The 22905-nt window shown below is 55.0% G+C and overlaps 1 protein-coding gene across 4 annotated transcripts; it reads right to left on the bottom strand.

Moving 5' to 3' along the window:
• Positions 1-203: 203 nt before the first annotated feature.
• On the bottom strand, positions 204-22346 carry NLGN3 (neuroligin 3). Of its 4 annotated transcripts, none has more exons than XM_059156611.1 (8): positions 22190-22346; positions 18888-19541; positions 18179-18238; positions 14066-14125; positions 12083-12232; positions 5697-5882; positions 2785-3574; positions 204-2192 (listed from the first exon to the last, which is right to left on the bottom strand). In XM_059156611.1, exons 2-8 carry the CDS (start codon positions 19342-19344, stop codon positions 1349-1351), a joined length of 2547 nt encoding a protein of 848 aa, XP_059012594.1. In that variant the 5' UTR covers positions 19345-19541; positions 22190-22346; the 3' UTR covers positions 204-1348. The 4 variants fall into 4 exon arrangements, with proteins under 4 accessions (XP_059012594.1, XP_059012595.1, XP_059012596.1 ...); XM_059156612.1 differs by lacking the exon at positions 22190-22346 and adding an exon at positions 20769-20849; XM_059156613.1 differs by lacking the exon at positions 18179-18238.
• Between the last annotated feature and the right edge of the window lie 559 nt (positions 22347-22905).

Raw genomic sequence — 22905 nt, 5'->3', positions numbered from 1 at the left:
GGGGGCAGTGCAGGGGGGTAAGGGTAGGGCAACCTGCTTAAGACTGGACAGGCCTGCATGGGGGGGGGGGCGCGGGGGAGTGTAGCCCAGACTTGTCTCAGTTTAAAGGCACAGGACACAGAGACAGGCTTGATTCCTAGCCCACAGGGGCACCCTGCTGGGAGGTCTGTTGGGGCAAGGCCTGTGCAAGGGAGGCAGGTTGGGAGTGCTAACTGGATTTTTTTATTTTTATATCAAGACACTGTGTTTAAAATTTTTACAAAGGACAAACTCCATGGGTTTCCGTTAGTGTTTTAAGAACTTTTCTTTAAAAAAAAAAAAAAAAAAGCCAACAACAACAAAAAAACACCGCCTTTTTGAAAGAGAAATGACAGACACAAAAGAGACTTGGTAAAGAAAATGGGGTGAGTTTCTGATACCATTACCCCAAAGGCAGAGGCAGAACCCAGATTACACCCAGGGGCCCCATAGCAATGACCTCCACCAGAACCTCATTCACCAAATCTAGGGTCCCCTGGTCTAGCCAGGCCAGTGTTCCTGGCCTTTGGGGGAAAGCAGGTCACCCTGCAGTCTCTAGAGCCCTCCACAGGGACACAGAGATAGATGGCTGGAGAGTTCTCCCTTGTGGCCCTCCAACCCCATCCAGCGGTAGCCCCTTTCTCCTTCCACTCCATGGTCTTGCTCAAATCTGTTTCTTTCTTGGGGTGGTCATGTTCCTCGGCCGGATTGTGTGAGCCCTGGGGGTGCCAGAGCCACACAGACATGGGCCTGGAGCCTCCCTTCCAGAGCCTCTTTGCACTCATGGGTTGGAGAAGCATGTGTTCCAAAATTATTTTAAAAATCAACAAAAACAAGACCCAGAAAAAAGACCAAGTCTGGGGGGAGAAAGAGCTACTCTGCTCTTTAAAGCTCCCAAGTCTGGAGTTGGTGGGTGGTGCAGTTCCAAAAGAGGTGGAAGGCGAGCACCAAGGGGGTGTCCAGCTGGTGCTTTCGGGCCCCCAGGAGTGTCTGTGATCAGGCTCAGGGAGCTGGCTTCAGCTGCTGTTCCACAGGTCCTCAGTTTCCCAAGGACTCACTTGCGTCCCCATTTGAAGGGTTTGTTCAGGTTTACTTCCTTATTTGTGTTTTTGTGCATGCGAGTGCATGTCCACATCTGTCTATGTTTGTGCAGGTGGGTCTGCTGTCAGGTGTAGGTGGGTGTGTATACATATCTGCGTGTACGTGTCTGTGTGTGTGTGTGTGTGTGCATGCGTGCGTACATGTGTGTCTTTGCGTGTCTGTGGGTGCATGTGTGTCCATGGATTTGGGCAGGAGGGAGCCAGGAGTTAGGCTGTGCTCTGGGCTGGAGCTATACCCGGGTAGTGGAGTGTGAGTGGGGCAGCCCAGTACTGTTGAACCCTGCGGCAAAGGTGTTGTAGGGGTGCAATGTCTGCAGCCCTACCAGGGAGTTGGGAATCATAGTGATGGTGTTGGGTGTCATGAGTGGGATGTCGTCAGGAGAGCGGCGCAGGGTCAGTGTGTAGTCAGGCAGTGCAGTGAGGCGCAGTGTGTCGTGGGGGGGACCAGCCTCACATTCGTGGTGGGTAGGGCCCAGCTGTAAAGCTGCCAGCTCCTCCTCAGGAGCAGCTCCCAATTCAGGGGCCCCGGCACCCCTCTGAGGGCTGGGCTGCCGCAGGGGCTCCTGACGCCGTTTGTCCTTGCGGTAGTAGAGGGCAGCGAAGGCCAGAACGTTAAGGAACAGGAGGGAGGCCCCCACAGCGATGGTGACACTTAACTCAGTGGAGTAGTCACGAGGGTTCTCCACCAGGAGCGGCCCTGCATCCTGGTCCCCATTCCAGGAGCCTTGGGCATTCTCATTGCTGTAGGCAGGGGAGATGGCTGGCCGCTTGGTGCTCCAGGTCTTGCCGTTGGGCCTGCGGGTGATGTGGGAGCTGTGGGTGGTATCCGGGGGCGGCACTTTGGTGGTTGTGGACGTATAGTGGAACATGTCATGCAGGTTGTATAGGTGGGGCACCAGGTGTTTCCAGAAGGCCACCTTGGTGGCCCGGTAATGATCGCGGACCCTTGGTTTCAGCCCGATGTGAAGGTAGAGCTGGTCTCGGGGATTGTATTTGGACCAGGCCACTTCCTCAAAGCGGTTGGCCTTGGTGTGAATGAACTTGGTGTCCTGGGGGACCGGCTTGTTGGGATCCCTGAAATACCACATGGAAATCTGGGGTCACCACTCTACCTAGGTGAGAAAGGGCCCAGAATTCTTTCTCTCACACCCACATTTCCATTTTTTTCAGGGTCCCTCCCTCTGTCCACACCCCTCCCTGGGGCCTTGAATTCCTATTGCCCACTGTATCATGGAAACTGGTTCATCCTTCCCTGTGCCCATCCTGTAAGGTCATGCTATAGATGCCTTTTCTTCTCACATGCTTCCAAACATCAGCCAATCTTTTCAGCTGCCCAGTTATTCCAAGAACCCTTGAAAGGCTCTTCATAAAGGCACTTTTTTCCCCTCTTCACTCAGCCTCTGACCATCTAACCTTGAATCCTGTGGTTCTCATTAACTCTCCCTGTGGCTCAATCCTAATGCTAGCTGAGTTCCAAGCCCCGACAACATGTTGGAAGGAAGAAATGGCACGAAAGACTCAAAAGGAGGAAGGGAACGAAGAGGGGGCCAAGCAAGATTCGGGGGAAGGTCTTTTAAAAAGGAGACAAAGGAAGAGGTCTAACCATAGAGGAGTGGAGGGGTAGGCATGCTGGGGTCCCAAAGAGCAACCCCCACTTTCTCCTTACCCGGTCTTGGCAAAGTTGGTCCAGTAGGTCATGACGACAGCACTGAGCATGACGTCATTCTTGGAGAAATTGCAGGGGAAGAGGTCGGTGGGGCCTACCATAGGGACACCAAAAACGTAGGGTACTTCATCCCCATGAGCTGCATCTGACCAAGCAGGCTTCATGAGGCTCTGGCAGTGATGGTAGAAGGCGTAGAAGTATGTAGGTGACCCGTAGCGGGCGTGCAGATCAGCGGTCACCACCGAGGGCTCCACCCACTGGTGGTCAGTAAAGAGCGCCACCAGTGTTTTGCGGCGGGTCTCCGGATTGTCACGGTCTGCCCAGTCTGTGTACATGAACTTGATGGTCTCCCTCAGGGTGTCCTTACCCTCAGGATAGCCATACAGATTGTCCACAAAGTTAGAGACTGAGTAGTCAAAATCAGTGCCTGAGACGCCATCCTCAGGGTCCACCACCCCTTCCACGAACTTGAGCCCTTCGCCCTGGTTGACACCTAGCATGATGTCATAGTTGAGGAACTCGCCCTGCTCCATGAGAATCTCAGGGTCATCAGGAATGACGTCGCCATCGATCACAGGGCCAAAGGCCACATGGTAGCGGGCTGGCTGGATGTCCTGCTCTACCAGCTCCTTGGCACTCTTTTGACGAAGACAGTCCACCATGTCCACCGTGTCTAGCACATTACAGCCTACCTTGTCCGCCAGCAGGCTGGTGTACTTCACCGGCTGGTAGTTCACAGCCCAGCTGGACAGGGCAGAACCACTTTGGATGATGGCCCTCTGGAAAAGCCCTGCAGAAGACACGCAGCACCAGCTCAGATCATCATGGCCCCCAGCGCCTAGGCCTCCCTTGCCTTTCCCTGAGGGACAAATTAAACCTCTCCTCACTCCTCTGTCACTGAGGCTGCCCTCTGGGTGCAATGAACTACAAAGGAAGAAGAGACCTTTCAAGAAGAAGAGACCTTTCAGTGGGGATGATGGATTAGGACCAGAGGAGATGTTGCTGGGCCCCTGCATGACCTGGACTGACCCCCTGCCTGCTCCTTGCTTCCTTGTTCTGGAATGAGGGTTGGTAACTTGGGGGTTAAGGAAATGGCAGCGGGAATTAACCCCTTGGGTCCCAGACATCAGCTTCCTTATGCTCCCTCTCTTTATCTCTCCTTGTCTTCCCTCCTTGCTTCCTGCCCAGCTGGGCCCAGTTCTGTGCCAGCACACCACCAGGGAGCTGGCGCTTCCACCACAAAGGGGTCTTTTTCATGAGAGATGAGAAATGCAGGCAGGAGAGAGCCTCACATTCTGGGAGTTTGGGGAAAGATTCCTGAGGGCAAAGGCCTGGGGATCTCAAAGTCTCCAGGGAGCATGCCCTCACAGCGTGGAGTCTCCACAGAGACTTTCCTTTTCCTGAAGCTACTGATGCCTCAGATCTAGTTTTTCCCCTGGCCAAGAGGGAGCCAGTCCTCCGAACTCAAAAAGTGGATGATTCTTCTCCCCGCCCAAGAAAAAAAAGAGGGGGTATCATGCTGTCCCTGGTCCCAACATTCCCAAGTGAGGAATAATCTGGCCCTCAGACACCCTGTTCCTTTCCACTAAGAGAAAGGCAGTTGGCATGGGTAGAAAGAGAGGGACAGAAATATAGATTACTACATAAGAGAGAGCCTCACTTTTCCAAAGTGAGGATTACTTTTCCACTGATTCTCTGTGAATCAGTCACAGAAAGACTGAGAGAACAACTCTTTAGGGGAGCCAGGCCCCTCAGGGGACAGAATGTAGTACTACCCCCAAGAAAGGCCTTGTCCTCCCAGGGAAGTTCCCGATCTGAGGAGGCACCAGTCCTCTTTACAGACAGGGGCATCCTCACAATCAGTCATCTCACCCTCCTTTGTGGAGAAAGGGGTCCCTGTTCCCCCTACTATGGTGTGATTCTGATCCCACCCTGGTCTTCCCTCACTGGCGAAGTCCCTGGAGGGACAGAGGCAGGATGTCGAGGTCAGAGAAGGTGATTTTTCTCTCTGAGAGGGATAGGCCTTTTTCAAAGAGGGACTGAAAGTCTTCCTGTGAGAATATCACACACTCACAGGGTGGACTCCAACAAAAAAAACCCTTGTCCTCTCTCCCAGATTTCCTTTCCTCAGAGGAAGGAAAGGAACCTATTTCAGGAAGGTCTCTTCTACATGAGAAGCTCATCTTTGCCTCTCAGAGACAGAATGTGCTCTATAGCCCGGAGTTGAAGGGAACTTGCCCTGCTGAGCCACAAAGGGCCTGTTTGGCTTCCTTAATGAGTAGCACTAGCCAAGCAAGGAGAAATGCTCTCCTCTGGGCTAAGAATGAATCTCCCTTATGGTTGCCCAGCTCAGGAGGAGCTCTGGTGTGAGCTACCAGATTGCCAGCCTCTCAGAAAAAGCCCACCCCACAGGTTAGTGATCCTCACTATTCAAACCCATCTCCCCGCTTAAGGACAGATCCCCTCCTGTACAGACTTGTTCTTCAGAGAGAAAGGCAGAAAATGAGTGTTTCTTACACCTAAAAATGAATTCCCACTCTAGATCTCTATCCTGAAGTCACATGTCCTTCCCAAACTGAAAGATTTCCCTTGCCCCCCAATTAAAAAAAAAAAAAACCCACTGTCCCTTCAGATAGACATTCTACTCCCACTCACCCAAACTCGACTCCCACATGAAGGAGGATCTTACTCTCTCAAGATATAAACAGGATTCTCTCTTTCCCTTTCCTGCACTGGGAGAAGGACTTCTTCCCTGAGAGGAACATTTCCATTCCACTTCTCCCTAAGAGATGCCAAGCTGGTAGAGGAGGGCCAGCTGATTCCCCTGGGTGCTCTGGACCCCAGAAGGCCTAAGGCTCAGGGTGGGCAGCTGGCCCATTGCTAGCTGAGGTTCTGCCCCGAGCACTACTCACCCTCAGAGTGATGTGACAGCGTGAGGAGGCTGACACAGGACGCGCCAATGCCTGAGCCGAAGACGGTAATACGGCGGGGATCGCCACCAAAGAAGGCAATGTTCTCGCTCACCCAGCGGAGGGCCTGGATTTGGTCAAGAAGCCCATAGTTGCCCTTGGCAGCCTGATCGCCAGTACTCAGGAAACCTGGATTCAACATAGGGCATGAGGACGGTGAAGGCAGAGGGATGGGGGATTGGGGTTAGAATGGCAGGCAGGAGATGGGGACGGGGAGGGTGGGAGGGCATGAGGACAGAGGAAGGGGCATGCGGTGGTGTTCTGTCCACCCAGCTACCATGTACCATGGCTCCTGTATGCAAGTTCCAGCCCCATCCATATAGGAAGGATTGATCTGCTCCTTGCCTCCCACTCCCATTCTCCAGTGTGGAGGGGGGGTCCCCAGACTATTCGAGGGGACGCCTTCAGCTGGGAGACTTAAACTGCAAGAATTGCAAATGGCCAGGTCCCTGAGGTACTCTTTAAGACATTACCCTAGCTTCCCGGCGAGATAGTTTGGAAAGAACAGACACTCTGGAGTCAGATGGTCCTCAGTTCGCGTTCTAGCTCTACTGCCTACTGGCCATATAGCCTTGGGAAAGTTATTTAAAATATCTGGGCTATAGTTTCCTCTTCTGTAAAATGGAGATAAAAATACTTCAAAGGGTTGTTGCCAGGATAAATCGAACACAGGCCTCTCTAACACACTCCACACTCTTTAACTCTGTAATTACTTCTTGTTCCCCTTCCTCCTCTCTCTGAAGGAAGTGAGGCTCCCAAGAGGTAATGGTCCCCAAGCCCTGCTTGCTGCCCATCCTGTCTGGATTCGTCCACCTGCACACCTCGTTCCAGGGCCTCGGGTGGCTCCTTCCCCTCATCTCGGGGCTGATTCTCATTTCCCCTCTGCCCAAGACCTAATGATTCAGAAACTAGGGGGAGGAGGCCCCGCAATCTGTATTTTTCACCAGCTCTCCAGGTGATCTGGGGCCGCTAAAGTTAGAAAACCACTGGGTGAGGCCATCTTTTTCATCTGGTGGAGAAATGGGCAAGTCAGCGCTGTGTGTTACCACAGAAACAGGTCTTCCCGCCCGCCCACCCACTGGGATTTGCTGCTGAGGAGACATGTCACCATGGAGACTACCTTCCCACCCACCTGCTGGGATTTGCTGCTGTGGAGACTTGTTGCCATGGAGACTACCTTCCCGCCCACCTGCTGGCTATCCCACAGAGATGTCCTATATCCCCCCCCCCCCCCCCCCCCGCATCCATTTCAGAATGATCACACCGCCTCATTTCCTCTCTTCCTTGATCCCTGCGCTCCTTGGAAAGCTCCCATCTTCTCCTGCCCTAGGCTTCTGGAAGGGTTCTTTCCAGGCGGGTAGTCGTGGCGCTCCTACGCGTCGGACACCCCATACCTGGATTGGTTCGTTTTGGACTCCCTATTTGAAAGCACCTTCACAGCACCTGGGATCAGCTTTGTGGGAGGTCATGTTTGAAAAGGCCCCCTCAGCTCGCAGGGAGTTCTCTGGCTATCCTGGCTGGCCATGGGTGGAAGCTGAATTGAAATAGACTCAAGCAGGTGCAAGACCTCATCCCTGTCTTTCTCAGGTCCTCCTGTTTCTAGCTTCTGTGAAAGAGCTCATTTCACCCTCTTCAAGGGTGCTATTAATTTACATTTGGTACCATTAAGGCCATAAAGTACTTAGTTATTCCTCTCAGACCCAGTCACAAGCCCTCTTTAGCCCCCAGGTTCCCGGAGAGGAACTGTGAAGGAATCAAAGAAAGCCTGAATGAGGATGAACGGAGGGGCCCTTGTTCCTCCAGAGAAGGGAGCCTGCTTCTCCTCTGCCTGTCCCATTCATACACCGAAGCTGCTGCTGCAAGTCTTAAAAAAGTCTGCTGACCAAGATCCACCCCAGCTGTCCAAGCCCTAGACCCTCCTGCAAGAACCACTCTTTGCTTCTCTTAGCCCTCCCATCCTGTCTCCCTGCCTTTCTCCTTCCTCTGTATTTCCTTTCCCTTTCCTCTTACTGAAGCCACGGCACACCAGGCTTCAGCCCCGGCTGAGGGAGTGTGCCGTGAAATGTGTCAATGCATCTGTCCCAGCAGCGGGAGGAGCCCCGGTGCTTCAAGGTAGTCAAGTAGATTTCGCCAACGTGTCTCGATTCCCTGGGTTGGGAATAAAGGCCTGATGGGGCTGGGTGGAGGAGCCAACCACCCCTTTCTACTCCCTTGGCTTCCACCAAGCCCCGGGATGAGTGGCGCTGAAGCATGCAGATGAGGCCATGTCAACCATCTCTACTACAAGAGTCCTGCGTGAAGTGTTCTATCCACTGGGCCGAGACAGGTGATCCCACAAATGTGACCAACCAGGAGTGCACAAAGTCTGGCAGTGCAGGAGAGCAAGTCGCTCACTGCTAGGGCCCCAGTAACTCAGCCGTCCACGGAAACCATGGGAGGAGAAGGGCTGAAATACTCCTCCACAGAAACTGTCACAATAAACCTGAGACCGGCTCCCTTGGCCCTGGATTTGCACTGTGTCGTCCATGGTGGGCCCCCCATCAACAGAGGATGAGGGAATCAGGCACACTGCACCCAAACCACAGAGCTCCATCCCTCGAGGCTTGACTTTCACTAGGTTGTCTGTTTGCCCCAAAAGCTGCCTGAGCAGAGATGTATCATCAAATTCTGGAACCCAGATGAAAACCTGGCAAGCCCCTACCTCCCTGGCCCTGGGGGTGTCCACGTCTGCTATCCCGCCGGTGTCTCTTGTGTTGGTCTCAAGCCCCATGGCGGGGACTCCTCAAATAATAAAATGGGATCCATGGACTGGTCTGTGACAGTCTCCATATAAATGAATCACCCAAGATGTCCCAAGAAGCACCTCAGAGTAAACCATATGTCTGAGCTCAGTGCTTCCAGAGAAGCTGAAGGGAGGGTGAATGTGTGCATGCCGCTGGGGGGGTCCCAATCCGGCCTGCCCAATCTGGGATGCTTAAAGACCCAAAACAACCAAGTCACAGCTACACAGCAAAGTCTCCAAGTGCCAGGGACAGATCTATGTTCTACGTCTGGCACCGAGAGACAAAAACATCTTGTAGGTACCCAGAATCCAATCAGTGGCTTATAGACTACATTTGGGTTGCTGAGCAGGCTTTAAAGGAGACACAGGAAGTGGTGGGGGGAACTTTGGACCAAATCTCAGTTTGTGACTCCTTCCAAGGTTTGGATAATATTATGTTGATCATTAACAGCTGAAGCCCAAAGAATACGACTCTTGCCCCTAGATGTGCTGTTTTGGTTACCCAAATGAGAAGGGGTTGTAAAGCGGGTGGGGTGGGTGTAGGTGCTTAACCTGAGTTTCTAGGATGAGTTTCAGTGATGTCCATGGAAACATTTCTATAGGTTTGTGTACGTGTGTGCACATTTACCTGGTGGGGGGGCGGGTAGGGTCCATAGCTTTCATTAGAATCTCAGAGGGGTCTAAGGCTCCCCCAAAAGTTAGTAACTTCTGATGTATAAGCTTCAAGATTGGGGAAGTGGGAGGGTTGTCCAGGAACCAGCACACTGGGTACCATAGAGAACACTCACCGACAACAGGCCCTGTACAGCCCACAGCTGCGAAGAGACACTTCAGATCCTGAATCTCTCTTTCCTGTCTCTTTGCTCGGTGTGATCTTGTCCTCTTTTCTCTCCCCTCTGTCTTTTCCTTCTCTTCCTCAATTCCCAGCCCCCCACATTCCTCCCCGTTCCTCCACTCTTTCTTTTTCTGCCTCCCTAAGCTGTTCCGATCATACGGAACCGAGGCACATTCTTCGTACTCTCTGTGCTTTCCAATAAAACCAACAGAATGGAGCTCTGTGTTTCTGATTTTTAAAAGCAGCCGAGTTGAACATTTTCTATCAGTCTCACTAAGAAAATAAGGTGGCAGGGCTCCTTCTGGCCTTCAGCTACCGTAGGCGCATGGCTGGATATCTGTGTGACCTTGCTTCTGGAAATTCCTGACTCTTCGGGAACCATGCAGCCCTTGCATGTAGCTTTATGGCCACCTTCTCTTCCCCTTTGCTGTCAGAGACTCAGATCCCCTTCCTCAACAGGACAGATCACTTAAGAGAGCCTCACCAGGATGTCTGGGGCAACTCGGGGAGACAGAGGAGCAGCAGCCAAACCATGAAATCCAAGCCCACCAGATCACCTAGAGACCAGGGAGATGCCCTGCATGCTTCATCCCCCAGGATCCAGAGGCCACTCGAAGGGACATAGGCTCACTGTTTTCGGGGAACATCCTTTCTCCAGTCTGGACCCCAAAAAGGCGTCTTGCTAGCCCACCGAGTGTCAATGGTAAGTCAAGAAAAGGTTGTCTTTCTGGGCTTGTGAACTGTACCAGAAGTGGCATGGAGCACCAGGCCCTCTGGGGTTAGAACTAGCAAGAACAATACACTCAGAGGCAAATTAAGATAAGGTCCTGTCAGCCAAGGGGCCAGGGAAGAAGTCATGCCACAGCTGGTCCAGCACGCAGGCCTCTGGATCTGATGCACAGCCTAGACCCCCACTGCAACCTGGAAGACACCAGCCCTTCAGGTCAGTTGTCTTTCTCATGATATTACAGGGTTACGTGGCTGCACGTGCCCTCGGAGGCCTGGGTGAGCGTCTGAGAGGGAGCAAGACCCTGTACACTGTGTCACCCTCTCTAAGGTACTTGTGTACCTCAGGAACCTGGCCGCAGATAGGCAGTAACAGTCAGCAAGGAAGACACAGCCCAGAGGGGCAGCCTACATCACCAAGCCCAGCCAGTGGCTGGCAGAGGATGTGGGGGGAAAGACTCAGGGGTGCATAAGAGGAGGCATTTGGGAAGGAAGCCTGTACGTGTGAGAGTGTGTTTGTGTGATGGGGTGGGAGTATATGGGGATGTAGACACAGAGAGAGTAGTAGAAATGCGTACGTGTGTCTATATGTGCTACGCAAGTGTGGGGTACTCACACGCATGAGGGTGAGGCGAAGTGTGTGGATCTGGAGGCCAAGCAGGTGTACACGAGTGTGTATGTGTTTGTTGGGCAGGGTAGGGGTGGGGAAAATGTATGTGTGTGTACTGCACATATATACGCAGGGTACGTAGGGGAGGAGTGTCTATGTGCGTGTATGTGTATACGTGTGTGTATGTATCTACGTGGGGATGTGGGTATTCATGTAGGAGGTCTATGGGTGTGTGTACACAGCAGAGAGCTATGTAAGTATAGTGCCTGGGATGGGCATGGAGACATGGAAGGGTTTGTGTGTAGGATTTGTGAGGGGGTGTGTGTGTAGGATTTGTGGATGTGCAGCGTGAGGAGGTGTGGATGGGCGGGTGTGGGTGTATGTGCGTAGGGAGGGGGAAAATTGGTTTGCGTTTAGGTAGGGAAGCTGAGGGACATATGCGCGCGTGTGGGTGTCCGAGTGGAGGTGGAACTGGGAAGCACGGTGGGGTGTGAGTGTGTAAATGTGGAGGGAATATTTATGTACATTCAAGGTATAGGCATGTGGGGTTTATGTGTAGCGTGGATGTGTACGGTGTGAGTCTTTGTGTAGAGTGTCTGCGTGGGGGTAGAAGGAAGTGTGAGTGTGGGTACGTGTAGTGTGTTATAGGTATAAAAGTGGATACAGAGATGTATAGGGAGAGATAGACGGGAATGCTGGTGGGGGTTTCTGAGAAATCTGTGTACATATGGGGTATGGATGTGGAGTGGAAAGAGGTATATGGCATGTGGATATGTGTGGGAAAAACCATATGTGTGGAGTGTTTATGGAGTGGTGGAGGAGCATGCATGTGTGTGTGAGAAAGGCGGCCTATAGATGTGGATGTGGGGGTCTCTATGTGTACAGGTATATGTGTGTATTTGTGGGGTGTGTGAGAAATAATAGTATGCAAGGGGGTGTGTGGTGGGCAGTGTGGATGTGCAGTCAGGTGAGGGTACATGAGCAAGTGGATATGTGATGGGCTAGAAGGACTATCTGTATATGTGTGGGGCTTTGAGGAAGTGGGTCTGGGTGGGTAGGGACAGGGGACGGACACTAGAAAGTTCCAGACCCTGTGAAACTCAGCCAAGCAATGGTCTGAAAGCAGCGACCTGGCTTGTGACCTTTAAGAGAAGGTGTGGAGGTTGAATTGAAATTCCAGTGGCAGCTAAACACTCCAGGAAAGAGCCTGGGAACATGGGCAAGCACCCAGCACTTGGTTAGGGACCATGTGATATCACTTGACTTTGGTCACTGGTACCCATTAGAGAACGGAGGCCAGCATTAAATCCCCAGCATTCTTTCCTCCTTCCTTGAGAACCTGGGCCTCCTTCAAGGCAGCTAGCAGAGAACCATACCTAGCACCCCAACCCGATAGTTGAGGGTGATTACGATGACATTGCCATAGCTGGCGAGGACGCTGCCGTCAATCATGTTGCCTGTCCCTTCCATGTACGAACCTCCATGGATGTAGACCATGACAGGCTTAGCGCCACTGTCCCGGATGTCTGCAAGGAGAAGGGGTGAGACACAGGCTGGGTAGGATGCCCTTCCTCCCTCACCCCCGCCAGCCCTGGTGGGGGTGTGGGCAGCAAAGCTATCCCAGGTGCCAGGACACCACCGCCAGCTCTGGGGGCAGGACTCACGGGACTGCTGGGCCCGGAGCTTGAGCATTGGCCAGAGACTTAGCCGGAGGTGGACTTCAGCATTGGTTTTAAAGACTCAGGTTTCAGCCTCCCAGCTGAAGGCAGTCAGCCAGGCCTAGATAGGCGACAGGCTAGGCCCTGGGGACAGGGGAGCAGGAAGAAGAGGCAGGGCTGGTCTCTTAGCTGGCTCAAGCGAGTCCCTGCCCCCGGGGCACCCAGAGTCCTGGGACCTGACACGCTTAGGAGAGCAGGGGCTGGGGAGCCTTGAAACCCCCAAGACTAGACCAAGTTACATGGAAGTAAGGCCATTGGCAGCAGCCGGCCCCCCCAGTGCAGACAGAGACAAGAGGAGTGGGAAGAAGGGGGTGGCACAGGGAGAGAACAAGGAAGGATGTGGGTAAAAGGGAGTGAAGGGCAGTGATGGGGTAGAGGGAACCTTAGTGACATGGTCTCTCAGCCATGTGCTCATTTACCCCATTGTCCCCCGGGGGCGTCAGGCAGACTTAACTGGAAGCACTGGGGATGGGGAGAGGAGAGGGGCAGAACTAAGAATGAGAGAGACCCCTCCACCCCACTCTGCAGTCCCTCCCCTCCCATCAGCATTAGGATGAAGATGGAGCCTCCCCAAAGGCCATTCAGTGAGAAACCTTCAAGCGGCCACTCCCAAGCCCAGTGAGCACAGCGGTGGCCTTGGGTCTGGGTAGTCAAGAGAAGGCTCCTGACCTGATCACCTTGACTTGCAGCCTCTCAGTGTGTGAGCTGGACCAACACTCCGCCACACCAGTGCGGCCCTACCAACCACCAGCGGAACACCCCCCCGCCCCCACAGCTGTTTGGCTCCTCCAGGGCTGGAGGGGCAGGGCCAGGGCAAGGAAGGTAGAAGGAAATGCTCTGTGCTGCTTAGCAAACACAACCTGTTTTCCCAAGGAGAAAGGCAGACTGGTTCCACCATCACCTAAGTATCTTATGCCATCTACTGACTGGGCTGGGCGTCCTGGCCTCAGCCTGGCACTTTAGCCCACAGCCTTCCTGGTCCTGTCCCGAGCCAACCACTGCAGTCCGTGGCCCTGAGGCCATATCTCTTTTCCTGGGAGGAGGCCAGGGGGTGGGGGGGTGGACAGTAGTGATTTAGGTGTTGCTAATCTCCAGCCCTTTTGGTTGTCAAGGCCTCACTCCTCAGCTCAACGGCCTGCCAGGCCCCTCTCCCAAGAGCCTGCATTCCCACGAAACACATGTGTCTCCGCAGTGAAACCCAGGTACGTCCTCACCATCCGGTCTCCTTTGTACCTCTCTCCCCGCCCTCCCTCTGCCCTGCTTTCTCTCCACTCTCCCTGCTGATCGGTGGGGGCAGGTGCCCGCTGAACCACGGAGGATGCGGGAGGAAGCTGTTTCTGGCAGTGCCCACTTCTCTACTGTAGGACTCAGGACGAGGGTAGGGGACCGGGGCGAGGAGGCTGCCACCCCCTCCCCCCCAGCTTTACTGGTGGTCCCCTGCTCCCTCCAGCCAGCCGGGTCCATCACCAAGGAACTCCCAGCGGCCCACCAGGCCAAAGATGGATGAACAGCCCAAAGCCTTGTATAGGAACAGAAACACACCAACGGACGGACAGACAGACAGACGGGGCTTCTCCCCATCGAGAAGAGGAGGGGCTCTGTGCCATGCACCAGCCGCCGCGCCCTGCAGCCCCCAAATACCTTCATCTTCATCCCCGTCATTATCCGCTAAGTCCTCGCCCTGTTTCTTAGCGCCGGATCCTGGGGACCAGACACAGGGAGACACAACAGCACAGAACAGAGAACAAAACAGAGAGAGAATTCAAAAACAGCATGACTGCAGTGTGGCCCAGCAAGCCAGCTCTGGGCTTGGGCCCAGGACAGGCAGGAGGGATGGCAAGAACCAAGGGAATGGGTGGGCTGAGGCCCAGACCTTCATTAGCCGATGATGGTGTTGCAGGCCCCTGCTGGACTGGCTTCCTTGCGCCTCCCTGCCCCGCCCCCCCATCTCAGCCAACTCCCTTTCCAGTTGGGAAGGCGGGAGCAGCATATGGGCCAGGGCAGAGAGCCAGAGACCCACTCAGGGAAAGGATTTCTCCCGGGTGGCAGGGGCTGCACGTGTGTACACAGGCAGGCTGAGCTGGAGAGCCAGAGCAGGCGCTGAGGGTGACAGGTGGCCTTGCCAGAATGTTGGATATGGATGCGAGCTATTAGGGCAGAGCCGGGAACTGGGGCCCCCCCTGGCCCTGAGCTACCTGGGCCCAGTGGGAAGGCTCAAGCTGGGCCTCAGCTGACCCTGATTCCCAGAGGAGGAAATGGGAGATGAAGCTTTCCCTCTGGTCTTCCTCGTTGGGGCCCCCTGCTCTGGCTGATGGCAAATGGGGTTCCTGTGAGCAGGAACCCAGCCTAAGAGCAGCAAGCACTGCTCTGAGATCGAGAGAGAGCCAGAGGGGGAGGGAGGGAAAGGAGGAACAGGAGAAGGAGAAAGGGATATGAGAGAGATGGAGAGAGACAGAGAGAGAGGGGGAAACAGAGGAATAATGATAACAGCTCCTACCATAGACCGAGTGTTTACCGTGTGCCACTCTATGTCTGCCATACTGTTTGATCCTCACACCCCAGTGAGGTGGGTACTCTCTACTCCTGTTTCACTGATGGGGAAACTGAGGTTCAGATAGGTAAAGTGACTTGCTCAAGATCACACAGCTAGGAAGCGCTAGAGGTAAGATTCAAACCCAGGTCTGCTCCAAAGCCCATGGTCTTTCCACTGCACCATGCCACCTTTCTGGGAACTGGGGAGAGGGAAGGAAAAAAATCAGCAAGAAAAGAGGTGGAGCATGGGGGGCAGGGTGGAGAGAGGGGAGGGAAGGGAAGGAGAGAAAAGAAGGGAACAGAGGAGAGAAGAGAGACATTTAAGGACCTGTGGGTAAGCTGGCACCAGCTCTCTTTCCTGTTCTAAGGAGGTGAGAAGTGCATCTTGAGCATGGCTGTGGAGACAGAGGGCCTACTGCCTGGATGCTGGGCAGAGTTCGGAGACCAAGGTCATTCTGCCAGCACCCCAGGGCCTACCCTCTGGTCTATGACACCAGATACTCTCAGCCTGCAGGCAGCAAATAGCCCTCTTTTGCAGCTGGTCTGGGCTCTGGTGAATGAAATCCCTCACAGCTATTAATCAAAACAGGAACCACCCTCATATTACAAAATGGCTTTTCAACTAGGGCAAGAGCCTCCCACCCCTCCCCACCCCCGCCCCCAAGGGGCAGAAATGACCTCCAGCTTCCCGAACTTCCAGTGGCACCTACCGTCTTAACACCTGCCAGGACTGAGCTCAGAAACCCTATGGGGCACGGGACAGCATCACCCACATGATGGACAGCCCCCCAAGTGGAAGAAGGGACTTACTCATCCGGAAACATGCATTCCCTCCAATCTGATGGAGGTGGAAGTGGGGGGAGGGGGCAGGTCTTCCTCCCCCACACCCCCCCAGGAAATCCCTCACTTGCATGGGCATGGACTTAGAAGGTGGGACCCTATTGCTCCCCACTCCCCCCACCCACCAAGATAGATGCCTTTTCTCCTTCAGCTGAGCGCTTAAGGAACAACTCCTTGTTGTCATGCCCATCACACAGGCCAGCTCCACCAACCATCCCCTGTCCCAGCACTGGGCTGCTGCAGGGTCCCAGCCGGGGCTGGTTCTGCCTACCCTATACACACCACAAGCCTAATGACCTCGGTGTCTGTCTCTGCTCCAAGAAGCGGGGGTCTGTAAATTCCGTTCCAAATGGCCAGCTGGCCCTGGATAGGGAACTAATTTGAACAGTGAAATGACCGAATGCCCTCCCCCACACTGTCAGGGGCTCACTTCACACCTTGGCCCGAGGGGCTTAGCTGAACCCACCAGGTTTCAGTCCTAGGATGGGAGCTTTGTCAGAGTGGTGATGAAGCCATGGTTTAGGTCTAAATCTTGCCTCTGCCTCCTAGCCTTCCATGGCCCCACAGTGCCTAGTTCATGGCCTTAACCACAGTCAACAATCCTGAGAGCTAAATGTTTGCATTTGACCCGAGCTTCCAATCGGCTCTCTAGCCAAACTCTGGGGACTGGAATGCCCTGGGCTCTCACTGGCACTCTGGGGAGATCATTCCTCCTGGAAACGGTTAAAGTTCACTGTCAACCTCTCTCCCTGCCCCCCAGCCCCCACCCAAGCAAGTAACCCACGGGAGGAGGTTTAAGAGACCCTTCTCCTGAATTCATTCACAGACTAGTAGAATGTGGGTAAGCTGGCACCAGCTCTCTTTCCTGTTCTAGTAGAATGTTAAGGCCTGAATGGTCTCCTTATCACTAGTAGAATGTTAAGGCCTGAATGGTCTCCTTATCACCTTCAGAGGTGGGAACAAAGGCCCCTCCAGGAAAAGACTTGCCTAAAGTCTCACTGCAAGCTAGCAGGAGAGCTGGGGTTCAGTTAGGCTTTGGGTTCCCAGCCCCGCTCTCTTTCTGCAACACCACAGTGCTTCTTCACTTGTGTGGGGAAGTGTGTGCTGATCACCTACTGCCTGTGAGGTCCTGGGCTGGCTGTGGAGATGTGGCAGAACGCTGTGTCCAGAGCCTCAGGCCCCACTCCGTGCTCCAGGGTTACTCAGCACACATAAACTGAACGTGTGGATTCCGCCAGAATCTGCCCCCTAGAGATTCCTGCTCAGCAGGGAGCATCCTGGCCCAGGAATCCTGACAACACCACTCACTGTGAGGGGGGCAACCCTGCCCTAGGATTTCAAAGGAAAACAAACTCCAAGCTTGCCAAAAGGTTGTAGGGATCAGGCTGTGATTTTTCCACCTGTTCCTTAAGCTGTTGCTGTTTTCCAATTAGACCCAGTCCATCCACTGTTTCACCATTGTTTTCAGAGCCATGAAGGTAGGAATGACCAGATGGGAGCTGCCTCTCCTGCTACAGTGGAAAGAACATGGCCCTGAGGGTCAAGAGACCCGGGTTTGGGTCCCAGCTCTGCCACAGACCAGCGACAGGGCCTCGAGCAGCAGCAAGTCACTCCCTTTGGCCTGTTTCCTCATCCGTAAAATTGGGAAACTGATTCCTGCCTTACAAGCCCCCAGAGACGTGGGGAGGATTTTATGAGCTAAGTATGAAAGTGCTTTACAGGACCACAACAGGAGGAATTATTTCTACAAGGGAAGTACATTTCTGGGTAAATGCAAAATTCAGGATGTTGTGTCTCCTTTTCGAGTCCATGGTTCCTAGAGTCCCCCAATGTCTGTCATGGGACTAGCCCAGGGAAGGGGGGGGCGGTCTGGTCACACAGCTATGCTCTGGCTGGGGTATGGTGGGCCAGGGGTGATTGGCAGGATGACTTGGGTCTAAACTTCAGGGTTGGAGAGTTGAGTCTAGACTTCAACCCCAGGAAAGAGTACGGAGGGGTGAGCTCAGGGCTGCCGCGCCAGGAAGAGGGCAGAGCCTCTGGCTTCATCCTGGGTGCCTGGAGATCCGCCCACCCCCAGCGCGAGGTGACTCAAGAGAGAGCCATGGGCTCTGTCTTTGGCACACGCCTTACGGTGGAATCCCGGGCTGGGAAGATCGGAAGAAACGGGGTTGCTGCAGCTTCTGCCCTGAACCTGCCTTAGGCCACCAAATCGTCCCTGAAGAGCAGCCAGGGCCCTTGGCTAAGGTGGAGCTTAGGCCTGCTCACCGACCGCCCCCTGAGCCTAGGCTACTTGAAGGAAGGCTGGGTCCTCAAGGGCAAGGGTAGGTGGGCAGGCAGCCCTCCCTCTCTCTCTCTCTCCCTCCCCGCCGGCTCGCTACCTACCTCCTTTCCTACAAATTTTCTTGTTGGGCTTTCGGGCGCATTCCTTGGAAATCCGCTTTACTGTAAAATGAATAAAAAACTAAAAAATAACAGGAGGCCTCTGCCCAGGGGCATGCACCCCCCAACCCCCTCCCCAGGCCCCAAGAGCTGCTCTGCAGGTGGCACATGGCAGAGAGCCTGTCCCACCATCTCTTTGTTTCTGTCACTTACCTTAGTGTGAGCCCCACGGGAGGAGGCAGCGGCTAGCCCAAGAGGAGGCACCTAAGCAATGCCCACCAGGCTGGCCCCCACCCCACACACACCCAGCTCCCTTGGCCACACACACCTACTACCTTTCAAAGCAGGCGGAATGGCAACAGGGGGGCCTGGTGGAGCCAGCATCCTCCCACAGGCAGTTGCCCAGCAGGGACCCATACTCCCCCAGGGAACCCCCATCCAGCACTCTGGCCCTAGACCTGTCAAAGCTCTCAGGCCTGGCCAGGCCCCCTCCTGGGAACAGTGTCACTCACACATGGGAGCTCAGACAATGCTGGGTGAAGGGAGAACAGGGAGGAGGAAGATGGGGAGGAGGCCAAGCAGAGTGATGGTTAGAAGCATCTTCACAGACAGACAGAGGCATGCTGCAGGGCACACAATGACATGCAAGCCATGAACACCATGGGAGGGGGGAGGGGGCAGGGAGGGCACAGCGCCTGGCCATAGCACTCACCATCCTCTGTGGGCACATAGACATTCAGGTAGAGGCAGTCTTCGTTGGGCTCCTGGATGTAAGTAGCGACAATATCCAAGTTGGCAGTGAACCAGACGGGCAGCATGACTTCGGGCACAGCCGTGTGGATGTTCTGGGGGCACACTGGGGGAAAGTGTGTGGCGTTCCGGATGCCCGACCAGGATGGGGGTGGCTCAGGGGGCAGGAAACGTTTTTCGCCGATGGGGGGAGCTGCATAGGGCACCCCCAGGTACTGGTCCACAGGCCCCAGGATCTCACTGGGTAGTGGCACCCGGGCACCCCTTAGCTTCCCAAAGTGAGTATTGACTGTGGGCGCTGGGGCCTGGGTACTGGCCCTCAGCACCAAGCTGAGGAACCACAGGGTGAGGCACAGGCTCCAGCCAATCGTGGACGTGGGGCTCAGGGACAGCGAGGGCGGGCCAAGCCGCAGCCACATGTTCCGGGCAGGGGGACTGGCAGGAAAGGCAGACTCCAGGGTCACAGCATCAGCCCGACAGGCAGCCCCTTCATGGCCACACTGACTTGAACCTCAAGACTGAGCTCTCGAGGGACACCTACAGGTGCCCGGCAACGTAGAGAGGTCGTCCAAGCACCACAGCTTCAGAAAGGGGACTCCCTCAGGGCCAGACAGGCCTGTGGAAAGAGGGAAGTAGGCGTCATCTAAGATGGTTAGGGGAGGGCTCCCGAGTCAGAGAAGGGGGTGTCTTTGGGGGCCCCAGTTGGGGGCTGGCTGATTCTCCTACAGGTAGGAGAGGTCTCCAGTGCCTGGGGTTCTGGGGACCAGCTTCTCAGACCCTGGCTGTGTGCCTGGCCAAGGCTGGGAAATCCTAGGGGACTGACCCAGGGACAGTTGCTGCCACTCCAAGTTTCCAGTCCCCAACTCCAACTCCTCTGCCAGTGGAGCTCATGGGGGCTCAGCCAGGGGCCCGAGCAGCATGTGGTCACAGGGGGTGGGGAACACTGGAACCTATGGACCTCAGGTCCCTGAGCACACTGGGCTGGACACGAATAGTGGACTCTCTAGACCCCGGGACCTGCTAACCCCACAGGAAGATAGGAGAGGGTAGGGTTGTTAACCTCACTCTGGGGTTCCAAGGCATCAGCAGGAAAAGCAGCAGATAGGCACAAAGGCCCACATGGAGACCCCCCTGACCAATCAACCAGGGTTGGGGGGCAGGGAGGGCAGAATGGCCACTCACCAGAGTCCCCAGAGCCTCCCGTGCCCCTCCTGTACATTTCTCCTCAGCCCTCACCACTCCCGAATTCGGAAGCCTTGGTCCTTTCTGTGGGCTCTCTGTAATTCACACCAAGTACCAAAACTGAGACAGAGACCACTTTGCCTAGAACCCCAGGCATTGGGGTTCAGTCAGTGTAAAATACACAACGGAGTGTGAGGGACACCGCACTCAGAGACCCTTGGAGAGGGAAAGTCGCAAAGACTCAAAAAAGGGAGCAAGAGAGACCAAGCCTGGCTCACAACAGACACTGCGATCACAGAGACGGATATTCCAGACCCATGGAGATCCCTCATATAGTCCCACATTCTGAGACCGAGAGCCTCACGGAGCCAGAGAATCACAGAGAAAGACATTCAGAGACGCATGCAGAGACTTACTGGAATATAATCCCACACACACCACATAGGTAAATATCCAGAGACACATGCTGCATAATGGTGACACATAGGTGGAGACAGAAACAGAAATAGCAGCACACTCAAGACACACAGGCTTTCTGACACACAGACAGCCAACACATACAGGCGCACACAGACCCTGCTGCATGGACAGACACACACGCTCGCAAGCACACGCGTACACACACACACACACACACACACACACACATACACACACGCACAATTTAGTTTTCCCTATTTCTCCCGCCTTCCAAGATTGCCGGCCTGCTCCTTTAAGAACTGGCTGAAGGGGTGGGGGAGGGAGACTGGGAACGCCCGGCAATGGGCCACCACGAGAGGGGAATGAGAATGTGTGTGAGAGTGAGAGAGAGAGAGAGAGAGAGGAAGAGAGAGGGAGGGAGAGGGAAGGAAAAGGATGCAGAGGGAGGGTGAGAGAGATAGAGAGCTGGAGAGAGAAAAGGAGAAAGAGAGGGAGGGAAGAAGGAAGAGGGAGAGCGTGCAAAGCGACTAAAGGGGTGGGGGCTCAGAGGAAATGGGGAGCAAAGTACGGGGTTGGGGGTTGGATCCCAGACACTGCCCAGAATGCACCCGGGGTTGGGAGGGGGAGGGTAAAGGGAAGGAAGGGGTAGGAGTAGGGAGGTGGGGCTGGAGGGAGTGGGTGTGTGTGTGTATGGGGTGGGGGGATAGTCCGCAGCTGAGTTCACACAATCCCCCCATTCACCGTCTCCATGGCAACTCTGGGGCACAGACCGCTCATTCACACGGCTTCCCCGCCAGCAACCCCCCCACACCATTAACCCCCTCAGTGCCTCCCCTCCCCACAAATTCCATTAACCCCTTCGGGTTGCCTCCTTTCCCAGTAACCCTTCAGTGCCAAATGCCAGTCCCCTTTGAGTCCATTCCCTGCAGCCCCTCCCCCCTGAACACCTAGACAAATCGGCCGACCCCCAAACGCCCTCTGTACCCTAGGACCCACTATGAGCCCCTAAGGCCAAGATCTCCATCCTGGTCCAACTTGCAATTTGGGAGAAGACAAGGGGAAGTGCCAATGTCGGGGATTAGAGTGGCATCTGAGGTACTTTGGGGGCTGGAGCAGTATTGGGCAAGGGGCATTGTGCAGGAATGGACTGGTATCGAGAACTGCAGTACTGGGGGCCATGCGGGTCTGAATGGTATTGGGGGACAGAGCTGCATTGGAATGGGGGAGGATAGAATAAAAGCCTGGGGGGAGGGGGGCTGCAGAGAGTGGGGGAGGGAGCCTGGCTGGGAGATGCTATGATGGAAGAGGGATGGGGCTGCACTGCGGGGGAGGGGGGACTGGCAATGTGCAACACAGGAATAGGGCCAGGGCCCCTTAGTAGGGGCATTTTGATGAGCATGCAGCCAGGCTGTGGAAATAGAGGGACCATGGGTGGGAGGATGATAGGGATGCGGAATTCAGGGAGGAGGTGGAGAGGAGAAGCTAAGCGGCGGGGGCGGGGGCAGGGGGATATTGAGGGTCAGGGGTGTCTAAGGAGAACATGGGGTTGAGAAGGATGGGGAGCATTGGTTGGGGAGCGGAGGAGCCAGGGATTGGGAGGGGATAGGATCGGGGCAAGGTATGGGCAGCTAGTGGATGAGAGACCGGGGCAAGCGGCCTCACCTGTTCCCCAGGCTGTTGCGAGCGACTGAACCGGTCCGCAGACCACCCATATCGCCTCCAGGCCAAGGGCTCCGCACCTGAATTCCCGAGATCTGTTCTCCGGCAGCCTGGCTGCTGTGCCCGCGCACCGAGGGGGCGCGCTGCGCGTGCCCGGACACGGGGGGGCGCGGTCCCTGCCATTAACTCCTTTTGTGCCAGAGATGGCTCAAGTCCTGGGGCATGGCCCAGTTCCTCCCCTGCTCAAGCACGCTTGGCTCGCCGGCTCTCCCTCACATACGCATCCCTCAAATCAGGACAGGTGATCTTCCAGGGCAGCTAGCTCTAACTTTACCTGCAAAGCTTGAAACAATGAAACAAAGGGAGAAACTGAGGCACCGCCTGCAGGAGCCCCCAGTCATACTCTACAAAAGACAAGCCTCCACCTTGCTCAGCATCCCTCGCCTCTCCTCTCCTCAGCACCTGGAGGCAGCAAGAGCAGCCAGCAGTGGAGGGTGGGGGCACTTGGCTCTCCTCCTGTCACTCTCCCTAAAGGTCAACGTTGTTCCTTTCTGCTGCTGCTAGGGCATGTCAGACTGAGACTGTCAGCAGGCCAGTTGCTCCACCATTTCAGGCTCTCCCCTCCAGATCCCACTGTCTTTGTGTCTCAGGTTTCCGTGTGTAGTGCACCTGTCCCTTTTGTTTACTCCCTGCTCCCCCACCCGAGTCCCTCAGAGTGT

This window comes from Mustela lutreola, chromosome X, assembly GCF_030435805.1.
Source record: "Mustela lutreola isolate mMusLut2 chromosome X, mMusLut2.pri, whole genome shotgun sequence".
NCBI classification, from domain to species: Eukaryota; Metazoa; Chordata; class Mammalia; order Carnivora; family Mustelidae; genus Mustela; species Mustela lutreola.
Note: the sequence above shows the minus strand (reverse complement) of the source record. Positions and strands in the feature narration are given on the sequence as shown.

Bases quoted from the DNA above. Each gene is read 5' to 3' on its own strand.
- NLGN3 (XM_059156611.1), bottom strand. From the start codon at position 19,344: ATGTGGCTGCGGCTTGGCCCGCCCTCGCTGTCCCTGAGCCCCACGTCC. The intron at 3,575-5,696 runs GTGAGTAGTGCT...TGTCTTCTGCAG, and splicing joins GCTGTCACATCACTCTGAGG to GGCTTTTCCAGAGGGCCATC. The intron at 2,193-2,784 runs GTAAGGAGAAAG...GTGGTATTTCAG, and splicing joins ACCAACTTTGCCAAGACCGG to GGATCCCAACAAGCCGGTCC.